This window comes from Sminthopsis crassicaudata, chromosome 6, assembly GCF_048593235.1.
Source record: "Sminthopsis crassicaudata isolate SCR6 chromosome 6, ASM4859323v1, whole genome shotgun sequence".
Lineage (NCBI taxonomy): Eukaryota > Metazoa > Chordata > Mammalia > Dasyuromorphia > Dasyuridae > Sminthopsis > Sminthopsis crassicaudata.
In genome coordinates, this window is record NC_133622.1 from 188,950,851 (window position 1) to 188,975,220 (window position 24,370).

The window sequence follows — 24,370 nt, forward strand, 5'->3', positions numbered from 1 at the left end:
TGTGGCAGCTCTTTTTGTAGTGGCCAGAAACTGGAAGTTGAATGGATGTCCATCAATTGGAGAATGGTTGGGTAAATTATGGTATATGAAGGTTATGGAATATTATTGCTCGGTAAGAAATGACCAGCAGGAGGAATACAGAGAGGCTTGGAGAGACTTAAATCAACTGATGCTGAGTGAAATGAGCAGAACCAGAAGATCACTGTACACTTCAACAACAATACTGTATGAGGATGTATTCTGATGGAAGTGGAAATCTTCAACATAAAGAAGATCCAACTCACTTCCAGTTGATCAATGATGGACAGAGGTAGCTACACCCAGAGAAGAAACACTGGGAGGAGAATGTAAATTGTTAGCACTAATATCTGTCTGCCCAGGTTGCATGTACCTTCGGATTCTAATGTTTATTGTGCAACAAGAAAATGATATTCGCACACATGTATTGTACCTAGACTATATTGTAACACATGTAAAATGTATGGTATTGCCTGTCGTCGGGGGGAGGGAATAGAGGGAGGGGGGGTAATTTGGAAAAATGAATACAAGGGATAATATTATAAAATATATATATATATATATATATATATATATAATAAAAAAAAAAAAAAGATTAGACGACCATCAATTCTGACAGATGTGACTCTTCTTAACAATGAGACAATTCAGAGCAGTTCTAATGATCTTGTGATGGAGAGAGCCATCTATACCCAGAGAGGACTGTGGGAACGGAATATGGTTCCCAACATAGCATTTTCATTTCTTTTATTTTTGTTTGCTTTAATTTTATTTTCTTTCTCATTTTTTTCCTTTTTGATCTGATTCTTTTTGTGCAGCAAAATAATTGTATAAATACGGATGCCTATATTGGATTTACATATATATTTTTACCATGTTTAATAAACAAAAAAAAAGAACTTTCCCCAAAGGGCCGTCATAAAAAAGAAGGGCTGGAGACAAACTGAAGCTGAGCTCAGAGAAAGGATTTTTGAAAACCCGGAGGTACTACAAGCAGGCTCCTGCTCTTGGGGTGGATGCTCTTGAATGGAAGACTTCAAGCCCTTTGCCCACTCAAAGCTGAAAAGATACAGAGTGGACCTTTATAAATCCAGCCTCCTTGCCCTACGTAGCAGGAACTCATAATTCTCCAATACTTTTGAGTTCATGAAACCAAGTTTCTCCTTCTAGTTAAGGCTTCCCCATCCTTCAGAGCCAAAGTCCCCTGTCTCTTCCAGAAATCACCAGAGGCCAGTCAGCCTCTTTCTCCTGGTCTGAATCTTACACTTGACCCCCCTGTTTTTCTCCTCTCCTGGCTCCAGGTAGGTGCTATACATTTACCCCAACCCCTGACCTCCCTCCCTGTGTGAAGCTGAACAGCAGCCATTCCCTCTCTGGGCTCATTTCTCCAGCCTAGTTGGGATCAAAAATCCCTCAGAATTAATATTCTATTTTCTAAGAACCCTGATGTTTTATAATAGGTAACATTTATGAAGCACTTTATACACGTTAAATAATTTGATTTGATTTTCTAAGGCTCCATTGAGTACTAATAATCTTTGTTCTGGGATAGAAATTTTGCATCTACCACTTATAACCTGCATAACATGAGGTACTTAATCAGGCCTCAGTTTCCACATTTATTGAAATAAAAGAACTGGATTAACTTTCCAGTTCTAAGGTCCTTCAGTTCTAATTGAAGCTTGATAGTAACCCTATGCTCCAGACTCTAAGCACAGAATGTCAGCTCTGACAACCCATTTCTCTGTGATCTCTCTCCTGAAACAGCTAGCATTTAATAATAACATGCCCTCTTTGAAGCTTCATAGAAATGCTAAGTGTTTTGTGTTATTTCTTTTGTTCTTCACAACAGTGCTGGGAAATAGGTGCTATTATTATTATTACCATTTTTCAGATAAACTAAAGGTGAGGGGGATATCAGGGAGAAAAGGCCCTACTTCAGGTCTTTCTGTGTTATAGCCTAAAGACTTCTCAGTATTAAAAGAAAGATATACTTTAGGGCTAGGGCCCCATGTCTCTTATTAAAACTCAAGTAAACTTAGGAAAGGTGGGACCCAAAGCCTTTGCCAGTCATTGATACACTCAATTCCACTCAATACAACAAACATTTATTATAAGTACTTACTATGCTCCGGGGCCTGTGCTCAGAGCAGGATACAAAGATGACAAATGACCCAGCCCCTGCCCTCAAGGGGCTTACAGTCTACTAGAGGGTGATAAGGTACACACACTGAGAAGTCTTTTACAAGATAGGGGGAGACGGAGCAAAGGAGTGTGGGAAAGTCTAAGAAGCAAAAAGTTGGAAGAAAGGATCCAAGAGGGCTTCAGGGAAGAAGTGGCTGAGTTGAGCCTCAAACTTTACCCAGCAGAAATAAAGAGAAAATATGTTCCAGGAGCTCCCAAGGACAATCTGCATGATTTCACGGGGGTAGGAGCATACAGGACAAGACCTGCAGGGCAATACATAGTACAGACTGGCCCCGGTGCTCAGTGCATTTAGGAAATACCACCAAGAGAAGGTGCAACCAAATTGTGGACAGCTAGAATTTGCAAAATCAGGGGTTCACATTTTATCCTGAAGATAATGGGTAGCCACTGATAGCTTTTCAGCAAGGGATCATCCTGATCAGAATTATTCTTAAGATTAATTTGGCAGCTATCTGATTGTTTGGAAAGGGGTGAGACTAGAAGTAGGGAAACCAATTAGGGTTCTATCACAATAACCCTGGTCAAGTTAGTGAGGGTGTGCACTAGGTCAGGGGCCAGATAGAGCAGGGAGAAAAATGAGAATGGATTTAAGATGCAGGAATAGGTGGGAAAGTAGAATTAGCAGGACCTGACAACTGTTTGGATGGGAGAAAGAGGAGTAGGGAGAGGGAGTGAAGGGTCTAGGATGACTCCAAGGTTGCAGACCTGGATGTCCGGGAGAGCAGTGGTGCCGTTAATAGGAAAAGGGAAGTTGGGAAGCGGGGCAGACGTGGGAGAAATAATAACTCACAAATAGAGCAACTCACGATTCTTCAGTGCTTTTAGGTTTTTCAAAGCACTTTCCTTAGGACAGGTCTGTGAGGTAGGTAGTGCAAGTATTACTCTCCCCACTTTTCAGAGGATGAGTTCAGTTTGGGACACACTGAGCTTGAAATGGTGGAAAAGCCAAATGCATGTGCCCAGGAGGGCTAGCATGAGCTCAGGGCAGAGAGCTAAGAGACGCCTCCCATGGAGATGATTCCTGAAAAAGCGATGAGAGTGGATATGTGGGGGGGGGGAAGAGTGAGGGGGAGGAGGAGAGAGGAAGAAGAAGGGGAAATAGGGAGGGAAAGAGAGGGAGAAAGAGAGAGTGGGGAAGGAGGGAGGAAGAGAGGGGGAAGGAGGAAAGGAAGAAGAGACAGATAGAGAGAGGGAGAGACAGAGAGATAAAGAGGGAGAGAGGAGCGGGGGTGGGAGAGAGAGAGACAAAGAGAAGGAAAGGGGACAAAGAAGAAAAAGAGGGCCAGAGACACTCACAACTAGGCAGCAGGAAGATGAAAGCGCCAAATGCTCACTGAATTGGCCTAAAGCACCCCTTGATGCTTGCAGCTTCTGGGAGCTCTCCTTGTCAATAATACCTTAGCACCTTGGAATGGATGGGAGGCGGGGCCCAGGTGGGAGTGAGGGGTCCTGAAAAGGGGGTGGGAGGGACCCCAGACAAAGGCGCTTTGTGCCGGGAGGTCCCTGGGCCAGAGACAGTTCACAGTGCGGGGGGCCACAGCTGAGGCAATGCAGGCAGAAGCAGGGGAGATGTGCTCTGGGGGAAGGAGAAGGAACAACCCCTTTTCTTTCGGGGAGGAACATCTTGAGCCAAAGTTTCCTGCAGTTTGGAATTTTTTCTAACTGCAGGGTAGAAACAGGATTTGGCTACGACACTGCTGGCCAGCATTCACACAGGGCTCTTCTTTCAGCCTGTAGCAGGAGGGTCTCTGTCTGCAAAAGAAGTAGAGAAGTGAACATTTTAATGCCGGCGCATGAAACTATAATAACCCAGGTAAAGATTCAGCTTTTCCAAAGTCCTCTTCTAATATCTCAGCTACTATCATAACCTTGTCCCCCATCCCCACCAGATCCCGGGGGGCAGGGACATGGAATCACAGAACATTACAGCCCTTTGACATCATCTGGCCCAATCGCTTCATTTTTCAGATTGGGGAGTTAGCACCCAAATAGGAGGAGACTTGCCCATAGTCATATATATCTAAGAACTGGAAAAGCCAGAACTCAAAATGAGGTCTTTTGACTCTGGGTCCCCTATATCCAGTGCAATCCCACGGGATTAGAAGGTCTTCAAGAAGCATATGAATGACCAATTCATAAGAATTTAGTCAACATTTATTAAGCAGCTACTCTGTCCAGGGTCCTGAATGAGTTATTAAAAATACAAACAAAGGCATAAAGGCCCCTGCTTTCAAGGAACTTACAATGGGTTTAGGGGTACCCCCAAAATGTTGGGGTTCCAGGAAAGGTGTTGCCAGGTATCCCAAAAGAATTCACAGGCTCAAATCACTAAAATTGGAGTAAGTATAGAGATCAGTAGACACAGTAGTCCCATCCAGAGGAAGACTTTGGTGAGATGAGGTTTTCATGAATGTCTCACAACCAGTCACCCTTTTCTTCCCTGAGGGGTTGGGGTACATTCAGCAGGAGGTGTTGGCAAGGGCACAGACAACCACTAAAGGTGAGAAGATAATCTAGGGCCAGCCTGTTTTTCAAGACTATAATGGCCAATGAGTCTAGGAATTCCTAGAGTTCTCAGAAAGAGGGTGTAATATTGTTGGTCAATGATAACAATCAGGTTGAAAGGGATATGTTTCTGAGTGTCCAACCCAGGGAATGAACATTTCCATTCTTTTCCCCAAATGTCAGGGAACATTCTCCCAAAATCCTTGCTTTTGTCTCATTAAAGGTGGTTGGAACAACAGTGTTATAAACAGAAGGACTGCTTAGGTGGCCAAGTGTGGATTTGCCAGAGTGTTTAGACATAGTGAGGATGACTGGTTGAGGGAGTTTCTGGTTGAAATATTCTCTAGGGGAGACTTATCTTACAGAGAAAAGTACAGATAGTGCCTGAGGTCAGGTTCTGTAATTGCTTCCTGGTTAGGTCTCCCTAAGGGTCAATATAATTGCAAGACATTATACCAATGGGGACATCAGTTTTCCGGATATCAGGGAGAAATTTCTAGGCTGGGAAGGGGGCAAAGCAGAAGTATCGTGGGTGAATTTGCTAGAATAATTTTGGAATAGGGGATCCACAAATTATCTCTATAGATGGTCCATAGTCATAGGTACGGTGAGAGTTTGACCCAGCAGGAGAGCTAGTACAGGTGGCTGAGGTGAATGTATGACACTTGTTAGAAGGGCTGCATTCACTTGCTCTGACTGTACTTGTAGTAAAAGTTAATGTCCCGGTTCCTAGTATGAATAGAGTGATATCCAGGGCCAAGATGGTGACATCTGGAAATGGGTCTTTGCAAATAGAGCATTAGGTCATAGATGTGGGTTGCCTTGATAATGCTGATGGTGCATGTACCCAGCAATCGTGGATGTTCCCACTGCCCACAGAGTTTCCCAGTCTCCCCAGTGATAAAACCCCATGATGTAGGCTAGAGAGTACTGGAGAGAGTACTTGGAGCCTTCGTCCTTGGGATATGTGGTGAAAGGGGCAGAGAAAATGGTTTAAGAAGTATGGGATGGAGAAAATGGAAAGTAACAGCAAAAAAGGCAAAGAGGAGGAAGAGGGGGACAGAAAAGTTCCCTCTACATTTCTAGGATTATCAGGGGTCTTGCAGAATACAAGTTTCAGGTCTTCTATGGGTTCACATGAATAGCCAGGAAGGTCCAGAGGAGAAAAGGTAACAGGAATAACATGTTTTATTCCGGAAACATGAGTCCAGCTGAGAAGGCCTTTGAGTTTACCAGCAGTCGAAGTGGTGAAAAGGACCCAGGATGGTCCTTTCTACTTTGCGCCCAGAGGATCTGTGCCTTGAGCCTTCCACGATTTCAAGTATCCCATGTCCCCTGGGTTTACTAGGGTGACGGTCTGGGTATGAAGCAGATACCAGTTTAGGGAGATATTCATTCACAAATCCAGAAAGGGCCTTCTGAACTATCCCAAGTGGTGTGGCAAACTGAGTGATCAAACGTTCCCAAGCTACAAGACTGTCAGAGGTTAAGAAAGACCTAGCATCTAAAAGCTCAAAGGGGATGAATTCAGTGTTCCCTCAAGTGTAATGTGAACCCCAAGTAGTTCTATCAAGAGGGTGTCTCCAGGCACAACTTCATAAGGATTCACTTGAGAATATCTCTATCTTCTCTGAAGACTGAGGATACCAGGAAGAATGGAAATAATAATTAATTTTAAGTGCCTCAGCCAATTTGGGTTATTTATCACTCTGTCACTCTGTAAAGAGCCAGGTTGGCCAAAACAAGGTAAAATTTTCTTTATCAAAAATTTTAAAACCTCCTAAGTTTTTTTAGTCCTGCAAGAAAAGACTTCTGCCCAACAAGCCCAGAAGTAATTTGAAACCCCTCCATGGGGGTATAAGTGTAAAGTCTTATCTGCTAATTTTTTCCTGGATAGGTGAACAGGTATTAAAAGAAGGAGGGGGTTAATGGCACCTTCAAGGATTCACCTGGGCACAAATTGGGTGGGCTTGCGAAAACCTGCCTAATGGTTTCTCCTAGTTTATGACCAGTGGGAAAAGGCTTCACAAGGGACTGGAGGGTACTCTTTCTCAAGTGAGTAGCTTGATAGAGACCAAAGAGAAGCTTCCATTGGCTTACCTCTGGGATTAGAAACTGGCCTGAGAGTTTTTGAAACTACCTGGAGGAAGAAAGAGTGTATCCTCTCTCCTTAGCAAGGGCTTGTTCTTGGGGACTGTAGAAAAGTGTTTAAGAGTCAGGGCTTTGGGAAAATACTGATGCCATGGTTAGGGGCAAACGTGCAGCAACTCAGATGGCTGAGTCTGCAAGCCTGTTACTCCTGGCCTGGAGTGAAACCCCCCCTTTGGTGTCTTTTGCAAAATATAATAGAAACCTCTCTAGATTCATGGACATCTTGCAGTAACTGTAGTATTTCCCTGCATGCTTAATAGAGGAATATTTAGCTGTTAAAGTCTCCTTTTTTCCATATAGTTCCACGAGCATATAAAAAAGACATTAACAGCTCTAAGATTTTGCATCATGTAGTATTCCCCATTTAGTTTTTAACTGGGAGGCTGGAAATGTTACAGAGAGACTGGCATTTTCCAATCAAGGGTATTTGAAATCAGTACAAATGTTAACACTCAGTTCTTTCCCCAATTCTAAAGCTATGGGGAGGGCAATGAGTTCAGCCCTCCAAGGAGGGGTCCCGGGAGGAAGTGGTTCAGCCTCTTAGGTGCTATTAAGACTAACCACAGAGGAGCCCATTTCCTTTCTTTTTCCACAAAGCTGGACCCATCAGTAAATCATTCATCATCTAGGTTATCAAAGGGAATGTCCTCAAGTCAGGGCAGCTAGCGGAGAAGTAATCTAAAGTTTTTTCATTACTATGAATAATATAACCCGGCAGTGTGGCGACTGAATTGAGAGTGTGATAGACCCAAAGAATTAAATCGAGAGTGATCTGATATTTAGAAAGCCTTCCGCTGGCCAGCCACTGATGGCCTTTAGCTTCCAAAATGCCCTGAACTAGGACCTCCAAAGGTTGGCCAAGAATGAGTTTAGAGACTTCTCAATTAAACAGGCCATAGCAGTCACAGCTCTGAGACAGGAGAGGCCACAGAATCAAGATGTTTAGAAAAGTAAGCTACAGACCGGTCCTAGAAGAGAGTTAGAACTCCCAAGAAAGTCTTGACCCCACCATTCATCAATGAACATAATGAAAGGTTTTTCCAAATTAGGTAGGGCTAATGCAGGAGCAGAGGTGAATTTAGTTCTCAGTCTTAAAAGCCTTGACATGGGCAGATCTCCTGTCTAGGGAGGGGGGAATATGTCAGGGACTTGAATAGAATTATAAAGTGGTTTTGCAATAGCCCCAAAGTTGAGTATCCAGATACAAAATCCAGCCATCCCTAGAAAAGTGCCCAGCTGTTTGTTTGTGGCTGCTCAGGAAGAGACAAGCTAGCTTGTGTTCTTTCTGCTGTGAGTGACTGAGAGGTGGGGGTCAGTTTATGGCTCAGATAGACAGGTGATGTGTGCCTCAGATAAGTATACCCAACCACCCCAGGAGCCTAGAAAATAAGGAGCTTGTACGGCAGCCAGAGAAGCCTCCCAGCTTGGCCTGCAGATTTAAAAAATGTTATCTACATCCTGGATCAGACTGCTTAAGTCTTTTCCTAGTGCCTGGCCAAATAGATGGGGGACTGGCCTTATCAGCTGGTGGGGTTGAGTTCCCCCAGAAGTGTCCACTCAAAAGCAAAATGAGATTGTGAATCTTTATGGAGTAGGATACAAAAGAAGACATCTTTAAGTTCTAAAGTGGAAAACCATTGGGTATCCCTTGGAATCTAGCATGAAGATGGCCCTACTGGATGAGCAGGAATAATGGCCTCATTAACAGCTCTGAGATTTTGCACCATGTGGTATTCCCCATTCAGTTTTTAACTGGGAGCTGGAAATATTACAAGGAAACTGGCATTTTTCGATCAAGGGTAGTGATCCCCTTCTAGCCTCCCATTGTGTATCATTGGATTCAGTGAGAGTTAGGAATCCAGAAGGGAGGGTACTATGGCTGGGGCAGCATGAATGGCTTGCCCTGGGATTCCAGAGGAGTCCACTTCCTCCCAGATTTCAGATGGGATATGGGAGGGCCTGAAAAGAAGCACAAAAAGTGCCCCCTGAGTCTGAGAAAAGAGATCTGGGTCCCCAGCTTCACCATCAGGTCATTCCCCAAACAAGGAGAGCTGGGCAAGAAAAGACAAGAAATAAGTGTTTAAATAATTAGTCCCCAGACTGACAGGGCAGAGGGAAAGTCTCAAAACATTTCCTCAATTTCCCTTCAAACCCCATTACCCAATAGGGTGAGGGGCAGGTAGGGCCCGAATATTGAGTTAGGACAGATTAAGTGGATCCTGTACGAAAAAAGAAAATCAACAGACTTAGCTGCCAAAGCCAAAATTACTCTGGGTTCAGAAATAGTGATGGAGTTGGGGGAGCTTGGCCAAAGCTCCCTGTCACTCCTAATCCTGAGATTAGAAGGCAGGGAAAGTAGAAGGCTGGACCTCTCTGGGCAATTCCTCTTCCAATGTCCTTCTGGCTGCACACAGGGTACAGGACTGGGGCTTCTTTTGAGAACAGTTTAAGACAAATGTCCCTGTTCATGGCATGGAGCACAAATCTCCCCATGTGGGGCCCCTCTGAATGGCCCCAAATCCGAGCCTAGCCATAGCCCTACGGTCCTGCTCCTCAGTTGTTCAAAAGCTCCAAAAACTGTCTCCAAAAGCTGGGCCTAGGAAGTCTGAGGACCCAAAACTAACTTCTGCAGCTACCTCTAAAATGCATTGCTGAGGATGGTGGCCCTTTCTAAAAGTGGGGTCTAAGCCGGTATATTTAAGATTCTCTACAAATCACCCTTGAAAAAGGGTGGGATTTTCCTCAGCTCTCCTTAAGCTTCTCATAAATTAAATCTGATTCTTAATTCCCTTCTTCACACCTTCAATGAGGCAAATCGGCCTATGGTCCCTTCTTTCTCTGTTTCTGCTCCCCTTTTAGTAATCCTACCCAGGGTCTCCCTACCCAGAGAATCTAATCTAGATGAATATTAATCCTAAAAAAAGCATTAAACTCACACCCTTGAAAGTCTCCACCACTTCCCTTCCATGATTCAATCTGAGTAGTCTGAATGAGGATGAATTCTTTTATCTGAACTGCAGAAGACAACTGAGTTTCATGATCTAGTCACTTTCTCAAACAAAGGGGCTAAGCACTTCTTAGCCCATCCACACCTTAGAAAAAGTCTACCCACCCATTAATCAATCAATCAAACCCCAGTCTGGGCTGATTTTCACTTATCAGGAGCAACCCACTTTTCCAATGGTATTTAAGCATTTGATGATCTCCATGGTTATTGTCTTTGTTATCTTATGCCGTTAAAAACATTCTTCCAAAAGGGGACCCTCAAGCTTCTCCAGACTGCCCAAGGGGTCCATAACACACAAAAAGTGAAGGAACCCTGGTTTAGACAATCTGGAAACATTCACTTAGCTATTTGCCAATTTAAATGTGAAGGGAGGGAATTTGAGAGGGCAGCTATGTAGTGAAGTGAATAAAGTACAGGCCCTGGAATCAGGAAGCTCCATCTTCATGAGTTCAAAACCGGTCTCATACACTTACTGTGATCATGGACAAGTCACTTAATCCTATTCACCTCAACTTTCTCAGCTATAAAATGAGCTACAGAAGGAAATAGAAAAACATTATCTTTGCCAAGAAAACACAAAATGGAATCACAAAGAATCAGAGATGACTGAACAACTTTGAGAGTCAGACCTTTGCCCAGTGACAACTAAGATGATGCATCACTGGGGAAAAGAATAGATTCTATCCACCTTGACATTCCTGCCACAAATGAAACTAGAAGACAAAAGGAATGGAAGAATTGTTCATTTGCCTCCTTGGAGGAGTGAAAGAAAAAAAGTCAAAGGAAGGTGAACAAATTGACTTGATCATGCGTTCATGGCCAATAAGAAACATTTGACATTTCATGGGATACCCAGATATTTTATGTTAAGATACTCTAGATAAGTATTTGCAAAAAGACCACTGTAAATGTAGTTATAACTTGCAAACCAACATCTGAGGCAGAGGGGACAAAGAATCTTATGAAGAACACAATGATACCCTTGAAATTAAATCAACATAGACCTGCATACACAGTGGCTTTAAAGGCAAGATGGACAAAGGGTAAGACTGAAAAATATATTGGAATCATGGCTCAGGAATAAGAAAGAAAAAAGACTAAAGGCTTGTAGAAGCTCTTGCCCAAGTGGGAATGTATCTTCAAGAAGAGAGTTAGAAGGCACTAGACATGATAAGGACCGAGTAACATTACAAAAAATGAACCGGGAATCTTAAAGTCAGGAAATGGTTACCATTGTGAGAATCATTTAGTTGTTTGCATACAGTCTGCTAATTTGTTAGAACAAAGACAAAAATCAACAAAATTAGAAGGAAGATAAAAATGAGAAGATGATAATACTTCAAGTCATTGAAATGCTTTCAAAAAATGGGAAATGGATAAAAGAACAGACATCAATGCAGATTACTACCATTTATTAAGGATTTTCAATCAATGCAAATCAAATGCCACGATGAAGAGACCAAAAGACTCTAGAAACCACTTCAGCCAATAAACAGTTGACAACTGAGGAGGTTTGGCAGCTAAAGACAATACTGTTTAAAATGTAAACTCACTTATAAAATCTCACAGAGAAGAACAGTGGAAGATTATGGACAGTATTGCTTCATAAAACACTGATTAGCAGTGGAAGGAGGAAAAGAAGCCTACGGAAAACTGAAAAGCAGATCCAACTGAGCCAGATCTGTCTCTTCTTGCCAACAATTTTTAAAAAGTAGCTTCATCATAAACATGCATTTGTGCAATCATTCTAGTTTTGTCTGACTCTTTGTGACTCCACTTGGGATTTTTTGGCAAAGATCCTGTAGTGATTGGCCATTCCCTTCTCCAATTCATTTTATAGATGAGGAAACAGGCAAACAGATTTAAGTGATTTGCTCAAGATCACACAGCTACTGTGTGTTAAGGGGCAGGTCAATTCTCCAAGAGCCTCCACAGCTGTGGATCATAATATCTGAAAAAGTTGCAGAGCTGGTGTTACAGAGTGGGAATGAGATAAATTGGAGGCAGAGGGAAGAGGAGGGAGGTCAGAGAACAGCAACAGCCTTGCAGTCAGAGAGGTCAGAGAACAGCAATGGCCTCTCAGTCTCCTTGTATCATCTTCTCACAAGAGGAGATCCATTCTGGGTTGAATCTCCAACAGTCACTGTCAGGTGGCTCCCATATATTTCAACAAGTATCTCAGGCTGGATTTGAATTCAGGAAAATGAATCTTTCTAATTCCATTGTACAACCTAGCTGGCCAAACATGCATAATACAGCCAAATAAATTTCCTACATCAGCTATATCCCCAAATCCCTCTGCCTTTTAACTTTATCACCTTTCCGGCAGAAGGTGACTGGCCTATTTCATCTTCAGTTCTCTGGTCTTGTGGTTTATTGCATTGATCAGAGTTCTAAAGCTTTTGAAAGCTGTTTTTCTCTATTATGTTGTCATTCTCTTAGCTCTATTCACTTTGATCTATATCAGTTCACAGAGGTCTTCCCAATTTCTTCTGAAATCATACATTTCGTAATTTCTTACAGTACTCTAACATCCCTATATGAAAAAATATATATGTATATATATTTATATATTCTACAATTTGCTTAGTCATTTCCCACTAAGAAGACAACTCCCTAATCTCCAACTTTTGGTTACTATGAAAAGAGTTGCTGTAAATATTTTCTAATATATAGGTTCTTTTCCTCTTTCATATGATCTCTCTGGGATATGGGCCTAGCCAAAGATGAGAGAATACCAGATCTCACTGCACTTATTGACCATAAGTTGACTATAATATATTTGATTCTACAGAGCAAAATTTGACTACCACTCACATATCAAAATCCAACTAGATTCCTTAAAAGGTGGAGGAATTACTTTGATAATCCTCTGATTTTGGATACCAAAGAAAGTATAAAACAGAGACATAAACTCTCCAAAGATAATTTTTAATGTGAAGGAAGATATCTACCAGAGAGTCCATATTGAAGAGAGATTCCCTGTATTCTTCTGTTTGTGGATAACCTCAGGTTGATTTTATCAAATTCCAAAACACTACAGAGCTTTTTAAATGAAACTCTTTGGACAAAAATTCCATTGAATTAATTCATCAGTGAATATATTGTGAACAGATCCCATAGATGGGCAGTGAACTGGTCTGAGAATTGAAAATGAGAACAGGAAGGAGGGCCTTAGAAATCCTAATGACAACCAAAGTTTTTCCTGATACAAGGTCCACATATCTAACTTTGGTACTTTTCCAATGATGGAAGTATTACGTATACCTATGCCATGTAATAATATAGTTTCTGAAGGATTAAAGTTGGAGCTCACCCAAAGAGCAATGAAGAGATACATTCTCAGTACGAGTGGATCCTAACATACTACTAAGGAAACACTCTCCAAGAGCCACATCATGAGAGAGGTTATCAAGAGAAACAGAACAAAAAAAGCAGGTGGATTAGTCAGGGAGTTGGAACAAGAAAAAACCCAATGGACAATCCACATACTCTACTCATTCCCAGACAATGTCAAAGCTCTAGATGGAGCTCAGTCCATCAGATGGAGACCCTGTGATTCATGGGAGGATGTGTATGACAAAGCCAGATGGGTTATAATCTGCACTGTTAAAGGGAGTATCAAAGGAATAAATCACATTTCTACATTATTCATAAAATGCCTATCTCACAATAACCCTAACACAACACAATTATCATTACCCTCATTTTATAAAAGATAAATCAGTCTCAGTGAACGGAAATAATTAGGGGCAAAGTCAGAATTTAAAATCAGCTCCTCACTCTAGGTTTACAGCTCTGCCTATTATACTATATTGCCTTCCTATAATATAATGGGTTGCATGTATGTGCCATTTTGGCATAGTAACCAGTCATCTGGCATTGGAAACAAGAAGATCTCAGTTCAAATTCTGCCTCTGACACATGCTCGCTATGTGATAACAAGCAAGTCCCATATCTCTTAGGGCTCTCTGTTATTATTGATATTCAGTCATTTGAGTCATAGCTAAGTCTTCATGATGCCATTTGGGATTTTCTTGGCAAGGTACTGGAGCGATTTGCCATTTCTTTTTCAAGCTCATTTTATAAATAAGGAAACTGAGGCAAATAGAGCTAAGTGACTTGCTTAAGGTCACACAACTAGCCAGTGTCAGAAGTTGAGTTGAACTCAAGGTCTTATTGATTCCAGAACAGGAACATTATTCAATGGGACACCTTGGAGCGTACAGCAACTTTCTGAGACGATGAGTAACAGAGAAATTGCTTATGCCCGCTTGGTAGAGGGAATTTCCTCACAAGAGCCAATGAAATCACAAGCCCAGTTCTTAAACTTACCCTATCCTTCTCAAATTAGCAAGCCTTTCACCCTCAGTCATAAAATCTAGATCTGTGAGCTAAAAGATTTGGGTTTAAATCCAAGCTCCAACATTAATTTGCTTTTTGACCTTTACCTTTCTAGGACCTTCTTTTCTTATCTGTAAAACTGGACTAATAATACTTACCTCTCAAAGTTAATATGAGGAAACTTTTGTACCTCTTAAGGTTTTATAGAAACATGAGATCTGATTATGATTTTTCTCTCTTTCTCTTTCAACTCCTCCAGTCCAATAACTTAAGTCACTCTTTAGAGACTCAATAGAAGCATTGTAATAAAACAAAAGCACTGAATTGGGAGCTAAGAGACTTGGTTTCTAATCCCAGTTTTGCCATCAATTATGTGACTAAAGGGAAGTCTTTTGCTTCTTCTTCCCAAACCCCATCCCTACTCCTTACTAAAACCTTCTTCTGAGATTACTACTGATTTTTTATCTTGAAAATACATAGTTGTTTGCATGTTGCTTCCCCCATCAGAATGTAAGCTCCTTGAGGGCAGGAATCAAGCATTTGCTTTTCTTCATATCCTCAGTGCTTAGCATAGTGCTCAGAACATAGCAGGCACTTAATAACTACTTATGGACTGACTATGTTTTAGCTTCCTCCTCCATGAAACAAGAAGCTTGTATCACATCTCTGAGTTCCTTTTTAGCTCTGACATGCGAAGATCCCTCCAAGCTGAAATGTTTTGTGCTCCCTTTTATTTTTAGTGAATGCTTACACTGTTCCCCTTCAGTGTTTCCTGAGTGTGTTCTCTCCCCTAAAGAGAGAGGATGGTATACGGTACAGAAAGGGGATAGATTTGGAGCCAAAAAAACCTGGGTTCAGATATGTATGTAGCTGTGAAACCTCTCCCTTCATTTCTCAATCTCATTTTTCTCATCTATAAAATAGGAATAACAGCATGTACCTCTCAGGGCTATTGTGAGGATCAAATGAGATCACATATGGAAAGCACTTTGCAAACCTTAAAACCCCACACAAATTCTAGCTACTAGTACTATGAACTAAAAAAAAATTATAAAAATAAAAGGCAATCTAGTCATAGAGTCTTAAAGCTGGGAGGAACTTCAGAAGTTCCAATCTCTTCTTTTACAAATGAGGAAACTGAGTCCCAAAGAGGTGAACTGCCTTACCCAACATTTTCCAGGTAGTAATGGAGGCAGCATTTGAACTCAGCTCCTATAATCTTAAATCCAGTGTTTTTCCCACCATACTTTTCAATTTCCTCAAGGGGAAGATATCAGAATGCTTTCAAGCTCCTCCCTCTAGGCAAACCATGATTTCATTCTGCAGACACTCACCCGTGTGTCAAGGTTGTAGGCAGTCTTCTTCAGATCCTGGAGGGCTCTCTGCATGAACTCAAAAGCATGGCAATCCACACAAGGTCGACCTGGAGGAAACAGAGAGAGGCTTAAAATGTCAGGGTCAACTAGAGTATCCCCATTTGGAAAACCACCTTAGGGATCATCTGGTCCCAATGGCTCAACTGACGGAGGAAAGGGGGGATCTATTTCCCCAATGTCCCTCACAATAAATTAGTAGCAGAGCTTGGAGGAATGAAGACCCCAGGTGAGACTGCAAACATCCCCAGAAGGCTCCTCCTACATCCTGCAGTAGTGGAATTATGGAAAGGGAGGAAGTAAAACTAGTTCTGCTTAGAGATAAGACATGAGGATCCATGACAACGCAGAGACATCTTCTAGTCCAAATCCTACCAAATGAAGATGCAGCTGCAAACCTAACAAGGAACAGGCTTGTAGCTAGAAGGGTCCTTAGTTATCCAAACACCACTTCAAGACTTCCAGCAATGGGGGAGCTCACTGTCCCATAAAATAACCTCTTCTGCTTTTAGATAGCTTGAACAGCTGAGAACCTTTTCCTTATAACCACCTAAAATCTGCATCCTTGTAACTTACCTATGTTGTTCTTAATTTTTCCCTTTGGGCTCAAGCAGAATATCCAGAATGAGATTTAGGATTTCAAGGCAGAGAACCCTCATTCAAATCTTCACTATTGACTCTCTGTATGATCTTGAATATGTCATAGTAAGCCCAAAATAAATGTTTATTGACTGACTGACTAACCTTTCTGAGACTCAATTTAATCATGTATAAAATGAAAGGATTGGACTAAATGACTTTTTTCATAATAGCTTTTTATTTTTCAAAATACATGCAAAGACAGTTTTCAACATTCACCCTTGCAAAACCCTATTTTTCTCTCTCAATCTCCTCTACCCTAGAGAGCAAGTAATCCAATATAGGTTAAATACATGCAGTTCTTCTAAACATAGGACTAAATGACTCCTAAAGATCCAGATCTGGATCTATGAAACTGAAAGTGTCAGAAACCGAGTCTCAGAGAAGTGAACTTATTTACCTAAGCTCACTCAAGTAGTGACTATCAAAGGCAGAATTTGAATTATTAAAATTAAAATTAAAAAGAGCTAGTGCTCTTTTTACGGAACCTTTTGGTCTCTTGAAGGAGAAGACACAAAAGCACTTTTCCAAACCCTCATTCAATATAAGCCACTATTTCATTCTTGATGCTAATACTAATTACTCTTTCCCCATGACAATTTTTTTAGATACTTCAAGACACTCATCTCTTCCTAATGCCTAACCTAGTGATTCTTCCAGACCCACTCCAGCTTGGCAATATCCTTCTTTTGTTGTTACTGTTTCTGTGGTGATAATCTATGGTAAGCTTTTATTTTTCAAATAATATTTTATTTTTCCTAATTACATGTAAAGACAATTTTAACATTTTTTTAAAATTTTGAGCTCCAATTTTTTCCCCTTCCTCACATACACACATACACAAATAAACTAAAAAACTGTAGGATTTAATCTGCATTCAGACTCCATTAGTTCTTTCTCTGGATGAGACCTTTGGAATTGTCTTGGATCAATGTCTTATTGAGAATAGCTAAGTCATTCATTGATTATCATACACTACTGCTGTTTTTATGGACAATATTTTCCTGGTTTTGCTCAGTTTACTTTGCATCACTCAAGAAAGTCTTTCCACGTTTTTCTGAAATCAGCCCAATCATCATTTCGTATAGCACAATAGTATTCCATCACAATCATATACCGCAATTTGTTCAGCCATTCCCTAATTGATGAGCATCCACACAATTTGCCACCATGCAAAAAAAAAAAAAAAAAGGTGCCATATATATTTTTATAGAAATAGGCCCTTTACCCTTTAAAAAAATCTTTTTGAGATATAGACCCAACAATGGTATTGTTGAGTCGAAGTTTTGTAGCTCTTTGTCAATATCCTTCTTCAAAGGTGCTACCCTATCTAGGCACCTGTTTTCTTTGTCCTTTTCCTTTTTTAAAAAGTATTTGATAAGAATTGAGTCTTTATACTGTGTTCTTTGAGTGTGAGACATGTTTGAGGAAATGTAGGCAAGTGAGTAGTGAACAAGAATAGCGAGTTGGTGGGGGTGAGAGAGAGAAGACAATCTGCATATGGAAAAGGAATTCTATTTCAGGGCAAGCTAGAAGGAGCTGAGAACATCTAGGAAGGGCCTCAGAGCACAGGAGGCAAGAGTTGTAAGGATATAGGACATAGATCACAGGGCATTGAATGCCAGTAATAGAAGGATCCTTAGATTGGAGAATGTCAGAGATGTAAGGGACTTGAGAAAGTGAATATTACCACTGGGTGATCTTAGTTTAAAGATGGGGAAACTGGGGGAGATAGCCTGTTGAGTTGGGAAACATCCAGTCTGGCCATAAAATACAGTGTGGGAAGCTGATATGAAATCAGAATAGAAAGCTTTCTTTCATCCAGACTGTTCACCTTAAATGCCAGGCTGAGTAGTCTGAAGCTTATCCTAGGAGCAATGATGAGCTTTAGGAAGATTCTGAGCAGGGAAGGGACAGGGTCAGACTTATTTATTTGGAAGATAATTTTGCCAGTCAATCTATGGAAGGATGGATTGGTGAAAGAAGGGGCTAGACTCACCTCCAGGAAAATTTAAGGAATTAGGATCTCAGGAGAGGATTCTAAGAAAATGGAAAAGTAAGTCAGAAAACCCCAAGCTCTCCAGATTTCCCTCACAAACAAGACAAAACTGCAGCTCAAGGCAAACATAGAGTGGTTAAAAGCAAATCAGAGTTGGGGCAGAACTATGGTCCCCATTTGGAGGACAATTGGAGAAGATCAGAAGAAAGAGATCAAAAGGAGATTTAGAAGTGTAAATACCTTCAGGCTAGTTCTGCTGAAGATCTTTGCTAAATTCTCTTCAGGACTAAGCCCACAATGAAGTACTCTCTCTTTTTCTCTCCCTCATAATGCCTTCCCTTTAATGGAGACTATCTCCTTATTCTAGCTAACTCTGATAAATCTAACCTGCCAGTCAATGGCTTACTCCCATCTCACAGAGTTATTTCCTTTCTCTTGATTAATTGGGAGTTTCTCTGGGGAACTTGTGTTTTTCCTTGCTTGCTAACTACATGGTTTCCCACTTCTATTTCATATTTGCCACTTCTGGTGCCTACTTTACCTCCTATTTTTGTCTGTAACCTCAAAATCCTAAATAAACCTGCATTTTGCCAAAAAGGATGACCATTATGAATTTGCTGCGTTTATTTCAAACTAGGTATTGCTATCCTGTTCTCATCAGTTCCACTGAAACAATATAGTAAGCCCTAAGGTTATCCGGGTTGATAGATAGTCTCAGTTTCAGACACCGGAACTTTTCCCACCCAAATACTCTGGGGAATCAGCTTTCTGAGTCGGGAAGATTGAGGGAACCTCTGCTGGTAAGGAAAGCCAGCTATGCTGCTGAGATGCTGCCCTGGGTGAAAAGGAACGAGAACATGCTGGGTGAGTGCAGAATCAGTGGAGCAGGGAAGCACTGGTTGTGAGAACTTAGGGTGGAATTCTAGGTTTTGGATTCTAGGACAAAGCAGAGAACTGAAAGAAGACCCAAAACCAGAGGCACCATTCCCCCACCCTCACCCCAGGACTAGAGATGATTACACTAACAAGCTCTTAAATTTTAAAAAATGAGCAAGAACCCAAATATACCAAATTATTATGGGAATAAGAAAGACTGGGGTTGATCTTCAGAGGCACCCACTGATTTAAAAGGTACATCATTATCTGAAGAGTACCCTTAAATGGTTACCTGACCAAAAGAAAATTCATAGAAGAACTCAAAAAAGACTTTAAAAGCCAAATGAGAGACGATAAGGAGAATGGGCGGTTTTAAAAGTACAATTCAAGAAAACAAGAAGATTATGAAAACAAAGTCAACCTGAAGTTAATAGAAAATTTGACATATAAGAGCCAAGAGAAATATCAGGTAAAATCAAAGACTAATTTTGAGGAACTCAATAGACAAACTGTTTATGTATTTATTATACATGGAGATGTAAACCATAAAGAAGGACTAGCAATCATTGATTTGAAAGTTAAAGTTAAAATAAAAAAAGATTCAATCAAAAAAGAGAAATCGACATTATGTCAGTCATATTAATGTTGTTTTAGATTATTCAAAACAACTAAATAGTATAAGGTTGGAATATTGCATAGGAAATGATGTTGGAGTTAGAAAAATATGGAACACTTGGACTTATCTATCACAGAGAAATAGAGGAAAAGTAAATGGAGTACAACTATACTTAGATGTATATGAATGTGTATGTATTATAGGTATCTGTATATATGCACATATTTGTATGCATGTGTGCATAACTATATCTCTGCTTAACTGTAGCCTGCTTAGAGAATCTGAGGGGGAAGAAAGGAGAAAAGAAGAAGAAAGTAAAAAGGGCACAGTACAGAACAACAACAAAAAAAACCCCTCAAAGAAGTAAAGATGAACACTTCTGAATACAATGCCTTTTATTATATATGCTTTCTAGAAATGGAAATTTATCGTTACATACTTTGAATCCTCTCATGTTTTGTTGTGTACAATGTTGGGTTTTTAGTTTTGTCCATTTTGTATTTATGTTTTAAGTAAATATATTTAATTTAGAAAAAAGAACTGGGAACTCCTGAATCTCAAAGCGGTTTCACGATTCTTGGGCAAATGGCTCTTGCCATTAAGGAAAAAAGAGTAATAGAGTATGCTTCCCAACTTTTGATAAACAAATGATGAACTACAGGTGCAAAACGAGACATACATTTTCAGACATGACTGATACAACATAGATTTGTTTTGCTTAAATATGCTTTTTTGCTACATCAAGTTTTTTTGAAAGGAGGAAAAAATTGAGGGTAGTGAGAATGATATTTTAAAAAAAGAACAAAGCGATTAAACATTTCAAGAGACAGAAAAGAGCAGAAGGGAATTCTTCAAAAGAAAGATACTTTCTCTCCTCCCTCAAAAAAAAAAAAAAAATCACACACACATCATGCCTTCCACTTTTATTCCACCTCTATAGCTTTGAAACACAATCCCCCCCGCCCTTTTTTCTAACCAATACAAATCCTACCTATCTTCAAGCATGGATAATAACAAGAGCAAAGAACTGAACAAAAAGCCGAATTTGAATGCAGGGCTCTGCCCCTAAATTGTCATAGAAAGATAGGGGAAATACCGCCCCTGCGATGGGGACACACTAGACTTGGGTTTAGGGCCGGGTTCCGGGTCCTTGTCATCCACCTCTGGGCAGTCTGGTTTATCATTTATCAACTGTTGTAAAAGAGGGAGGAGGGGGAGTCATTTTTGTCCTTCTATTCCCAAAGCTGGAAGTTAAGATTAGAGAAAGGACCATTACGAAGAAAGCTGGAGCTGCGGTAGAAGTCAGATGGGCGGGCCTTCAATAAATACTACTGGGGAAGTGCAGGTAAGGGGAAAGGGACTGGTTTTGCTCAGGTAAGCGGCCCGGTGGAACAACGGGCCTGGATTAGAGATTCTGTTGAACTTTTACAAAATATCTCGATAACTGTATGTCAGTGTAATTGACTTTCTTTGAAATCTTATGGGTTTTTATTTAATGCATTTTAAACATTATGCTAAGGAATCCAAGTCTTCATCATGCTGCCAGAGGGCTCCAGGAAAGGCGGAGGAACTGGAGGGGTGGACCCCGGAGCTCCGTCCGAGCGCAGACATCCTTCTCTCGCCGTGGGCATCTACCCGGGCCAGGAGCAAAGCCTCCCCGGGCTTCCTAACTGCAGGGAACCTCACTCCCTACCTATTCCCCCCTAGCCCCACGGGGGTACCCAAATGATGCCCCACGGCACGTCCGCGGGAGAGGTGTCCTTCCCCGCCCCGCCTCTTCCCCTCCTCCCCTCCCCCCCCCCCCCCGGGCAGCTTCCACCGGCTTCGTGAGCCGATCTCAGGGTGGGCGTCTGAACAACCCCCTCCCCGCCCACAGTCCGATAGGGGGCGCCCCGAGCCTAGGGAAGGGAGGGATGCGCGGCGTGGACTGGGCAGGGCACACCGGGGAGGGACGCTGGGTACGTGGCTGGAGCGGCTCGTGCGCCGCGGGGCGGGGCGCCACGGAGCCGCCAGGCGTGGGAAGGGAGGTGACGGGTCGGGTCGTGGGGAGGGAGGTTCCCGGCGAGGCCAGGCGAACGGAGACGGGCACGCGGCGCGGGCCGAGGCGCAGGGGCCTGGCCCACATGGGGTGGGGCGGGAAGCCCTTGCAGTCGGGGCCAAGGACAGGTAGGCGCGGGCTGCGCGGGGCGCAGTGAGCGCGGGGAGGGAGACGCCGATCCGGAGCTAGCCGGCGTAGGCCGAGATCTAGGCCGAAGAGGAGGATGGGAGGGTGTCCCGTACGCGGGGAGGTAGGACCGGGCTGAGCGCACCTGTCCCGGAGAAGGGGAGGGGCTGGCTCACGACCAGGCCGCGAAGATGGATGCGCCAAGCCAGACCGCTGTGGGCGCACCGGGGAGGGGGAGCGGGGCTGGGGTGGGCACTCCGGCATCAGGGAGGCAGGCACCTGGCCGGCCCGGACTGGGCGCACAATAGAGCGGGACAAAGATGGACCCACGGGCCCGGGAGGCAGGTGCGCACAAGAGATGGGCCCACCGGACCGGGGAGCGAGCGCCACACAGGGCGCACGGGGGAGGTGGAGGGCGCTGGGCTGAAATGAGCCCGCTGGCCAGGGGAGGGGAGGGGCAGCCGGACACCTACTTTCTGCCGGGATGACGCTTCCTGACGCGGGCTCGGCAGTGAGAAGCCGCGGTACGAGCAGCAGCAGCAGCAGCAGCGGGAGCAGCATCGATCCCGGGGCCCCGGCGGCGGGCCGAGCGGCCATAGCGAGTGTCCTGCCCCGCGGGGTGTGCGCTCGGCAGCGCGCGGCCCAGAAACTCCAGGAAAGGATCGGAGAGAGATGGATGGGACACGACTGCGCTGCGACCGCCTTCCCCGCAGACGTGTCTAAGCTCCGTGCCCGACGATGCCCACGCAGCCTCGCCCTTCCAGCACCTTTGTTTGGGGACCCCCAGCTCGGGGCGGAATCCCTCCAGCCGGCACAGAGCATGCGTCCCCGGGTCTCCCCCACCCCACCCCGTTAGGGTCATTGCCAAGGAGATTCACTATAGCAACATCCCAAGGGGGGGGGGGGCGGAAAGGGAGGGAGGGAGCCTCTATGAAGAATGGAATTTAAAGGGACTATCTCAGAACGTCATAACCGGAAGGCCCTTGAGCTTTGAACCGAGAATATTCTGCGCGCACCATCTAATACTGTTATCATCTTACTGAGTAGAAAGGGCCACACGAGAGAGCAAGGGGGCTGCAATGCAAAGCCTCAATTACTTCCCTCAGAATAGGATAATACCCCCTCCCCCCGCTTTCCAGATTGAAGACTGTAAGGAGGCTAGTGCCTAGTCACTGATACATGATATGAAATACATCATAATTTAGAAGGAAGAAAGAAGACAGGCAGGCTAGAATAGCTCCTTGCTAGAAACAAGGGCTGCCAAGAGAGCTAAGGAGATCCTGAGGAAGAGTCTGTAGAGATAGGAGATGGACTCACAAACCATCAACTTTCAGGGCTGGAGAAGCCCGTAGAGATCGCTCAATCTTATAAAGTGGCTGTCTGTTAAAAGATGTAAATGATATTTGGAATGGGCAAGTTACCCCAGAGGGAGACCGAACCAAGCTGGGACTGAAGTCTTCCGGGCAATCCAGGCTTGGTTTGTTTGTAAGATTAGGACTGCCGGGACTGCTTCTGCTAGGACAAAGTGGGAGGTGGGGGAGGAGAGAAAGGAGCAGCCATACGGAGCCTGAATTGCAAAGCGCTCAAGCGTTTGAAAGGACCTTGAGGAGGTAGAGTATCCGAGCTGAATGAGTCTCCTCTTATTTTTCATTTGAGGAAAATTAGCCCAGAGGAATGTGACTTGTTCAACATCTCACAGGAACTAATGGGGGGGAGGGTCAGAAATAAAACCTAGGAGGGACAGTTGAGTGACAGTGATTACCGGAAATAGTCAGGAGAACCTGAGTTCAAAGTGTGCTTCAGAGGCGGTACCCTGGACAAGTCATTTAACCCCATTAATTTATATATAAAACCCAGGACTCTAGACTTGCCATTAAATGAAGGCCAGTTGGGTGGAATTTGGGGGGGGAAAGATCCATCTGCCAAACAGGACTAAATGCGTAGCCTATGACATTGTCTGAGAAGTCTACCTCCCCCAGAAGTCAGAAGAGCTGGGCTCTCTGCCCCTATTAGACTCTGTGACTTTGGGCACTCGATTTCCCCTCTTGAAGGTCTCAGATCATTAGACTAGGTGACTTCTTAGGTGGTTTCAAGTGCTAGACTCCAGATTCTATCTATGGTTTAACATAATGCCCATTTGAAGATTAGGAGAGCAATTAAAAATAGCTATAGAGATGGAAAATTAGGCATGATTGGTAAGGACCAATGAAAAAGAACCCTGAAGAGGACTTGGGGTTAAATGATCAGCTGTGGGACCTTAGGAAAATTACTTCCTTAGATCTCAGTTTCCTCATCTGTAGAACTGAATTAGAATTAGAAGGACCTCTTGAGATCCCCCTAGCTCAAGCATAAGCTTGAAAATGGCAAAAACTCCAAAGAATTTTAGCTTCATTCTAAGATTGGAATGACTAGTTTTGGACTAGAATTTCGTCTTGTATTATGTGGGGAAGGAGGAAAGCATCTGTGAGCA

At 42.9% G+C, this 24,370-nt stretch overlaps 1 protein-coding gene across 1 annotated transcript; it reads right to left on the reverse strand.

The window, feature by feature from the left end:
• Window positions 1-2,104: 2,104 nt before the first annotated feature.
• NICOL1 (NELL2 interacting cell ontogeny regulator 1) lies at window positions 2,105-22,743 on the reverse strand. The gene is made up of 3 exons (XM_074275601.1): window positions 22,374-22,743; window positions 15,568-15,656; window positions 2,105-3,978 (listed from the first exon to the last, which is right to left on the reverse strand). Exons 1-3 carry the CDS (start codon window positions 22,720-22,722, stop codon window positions 3,913-3,915), a joined length of 504 nt encoding a protein of 167 aa, XP_074131702.1. The 5' UTR covers window positions 22,723-22,743; the 3' UTR covers window positions 2,105-3,912.
• Window positions 22,744-24,370: the final 1,627 nt, after the last annotated feature.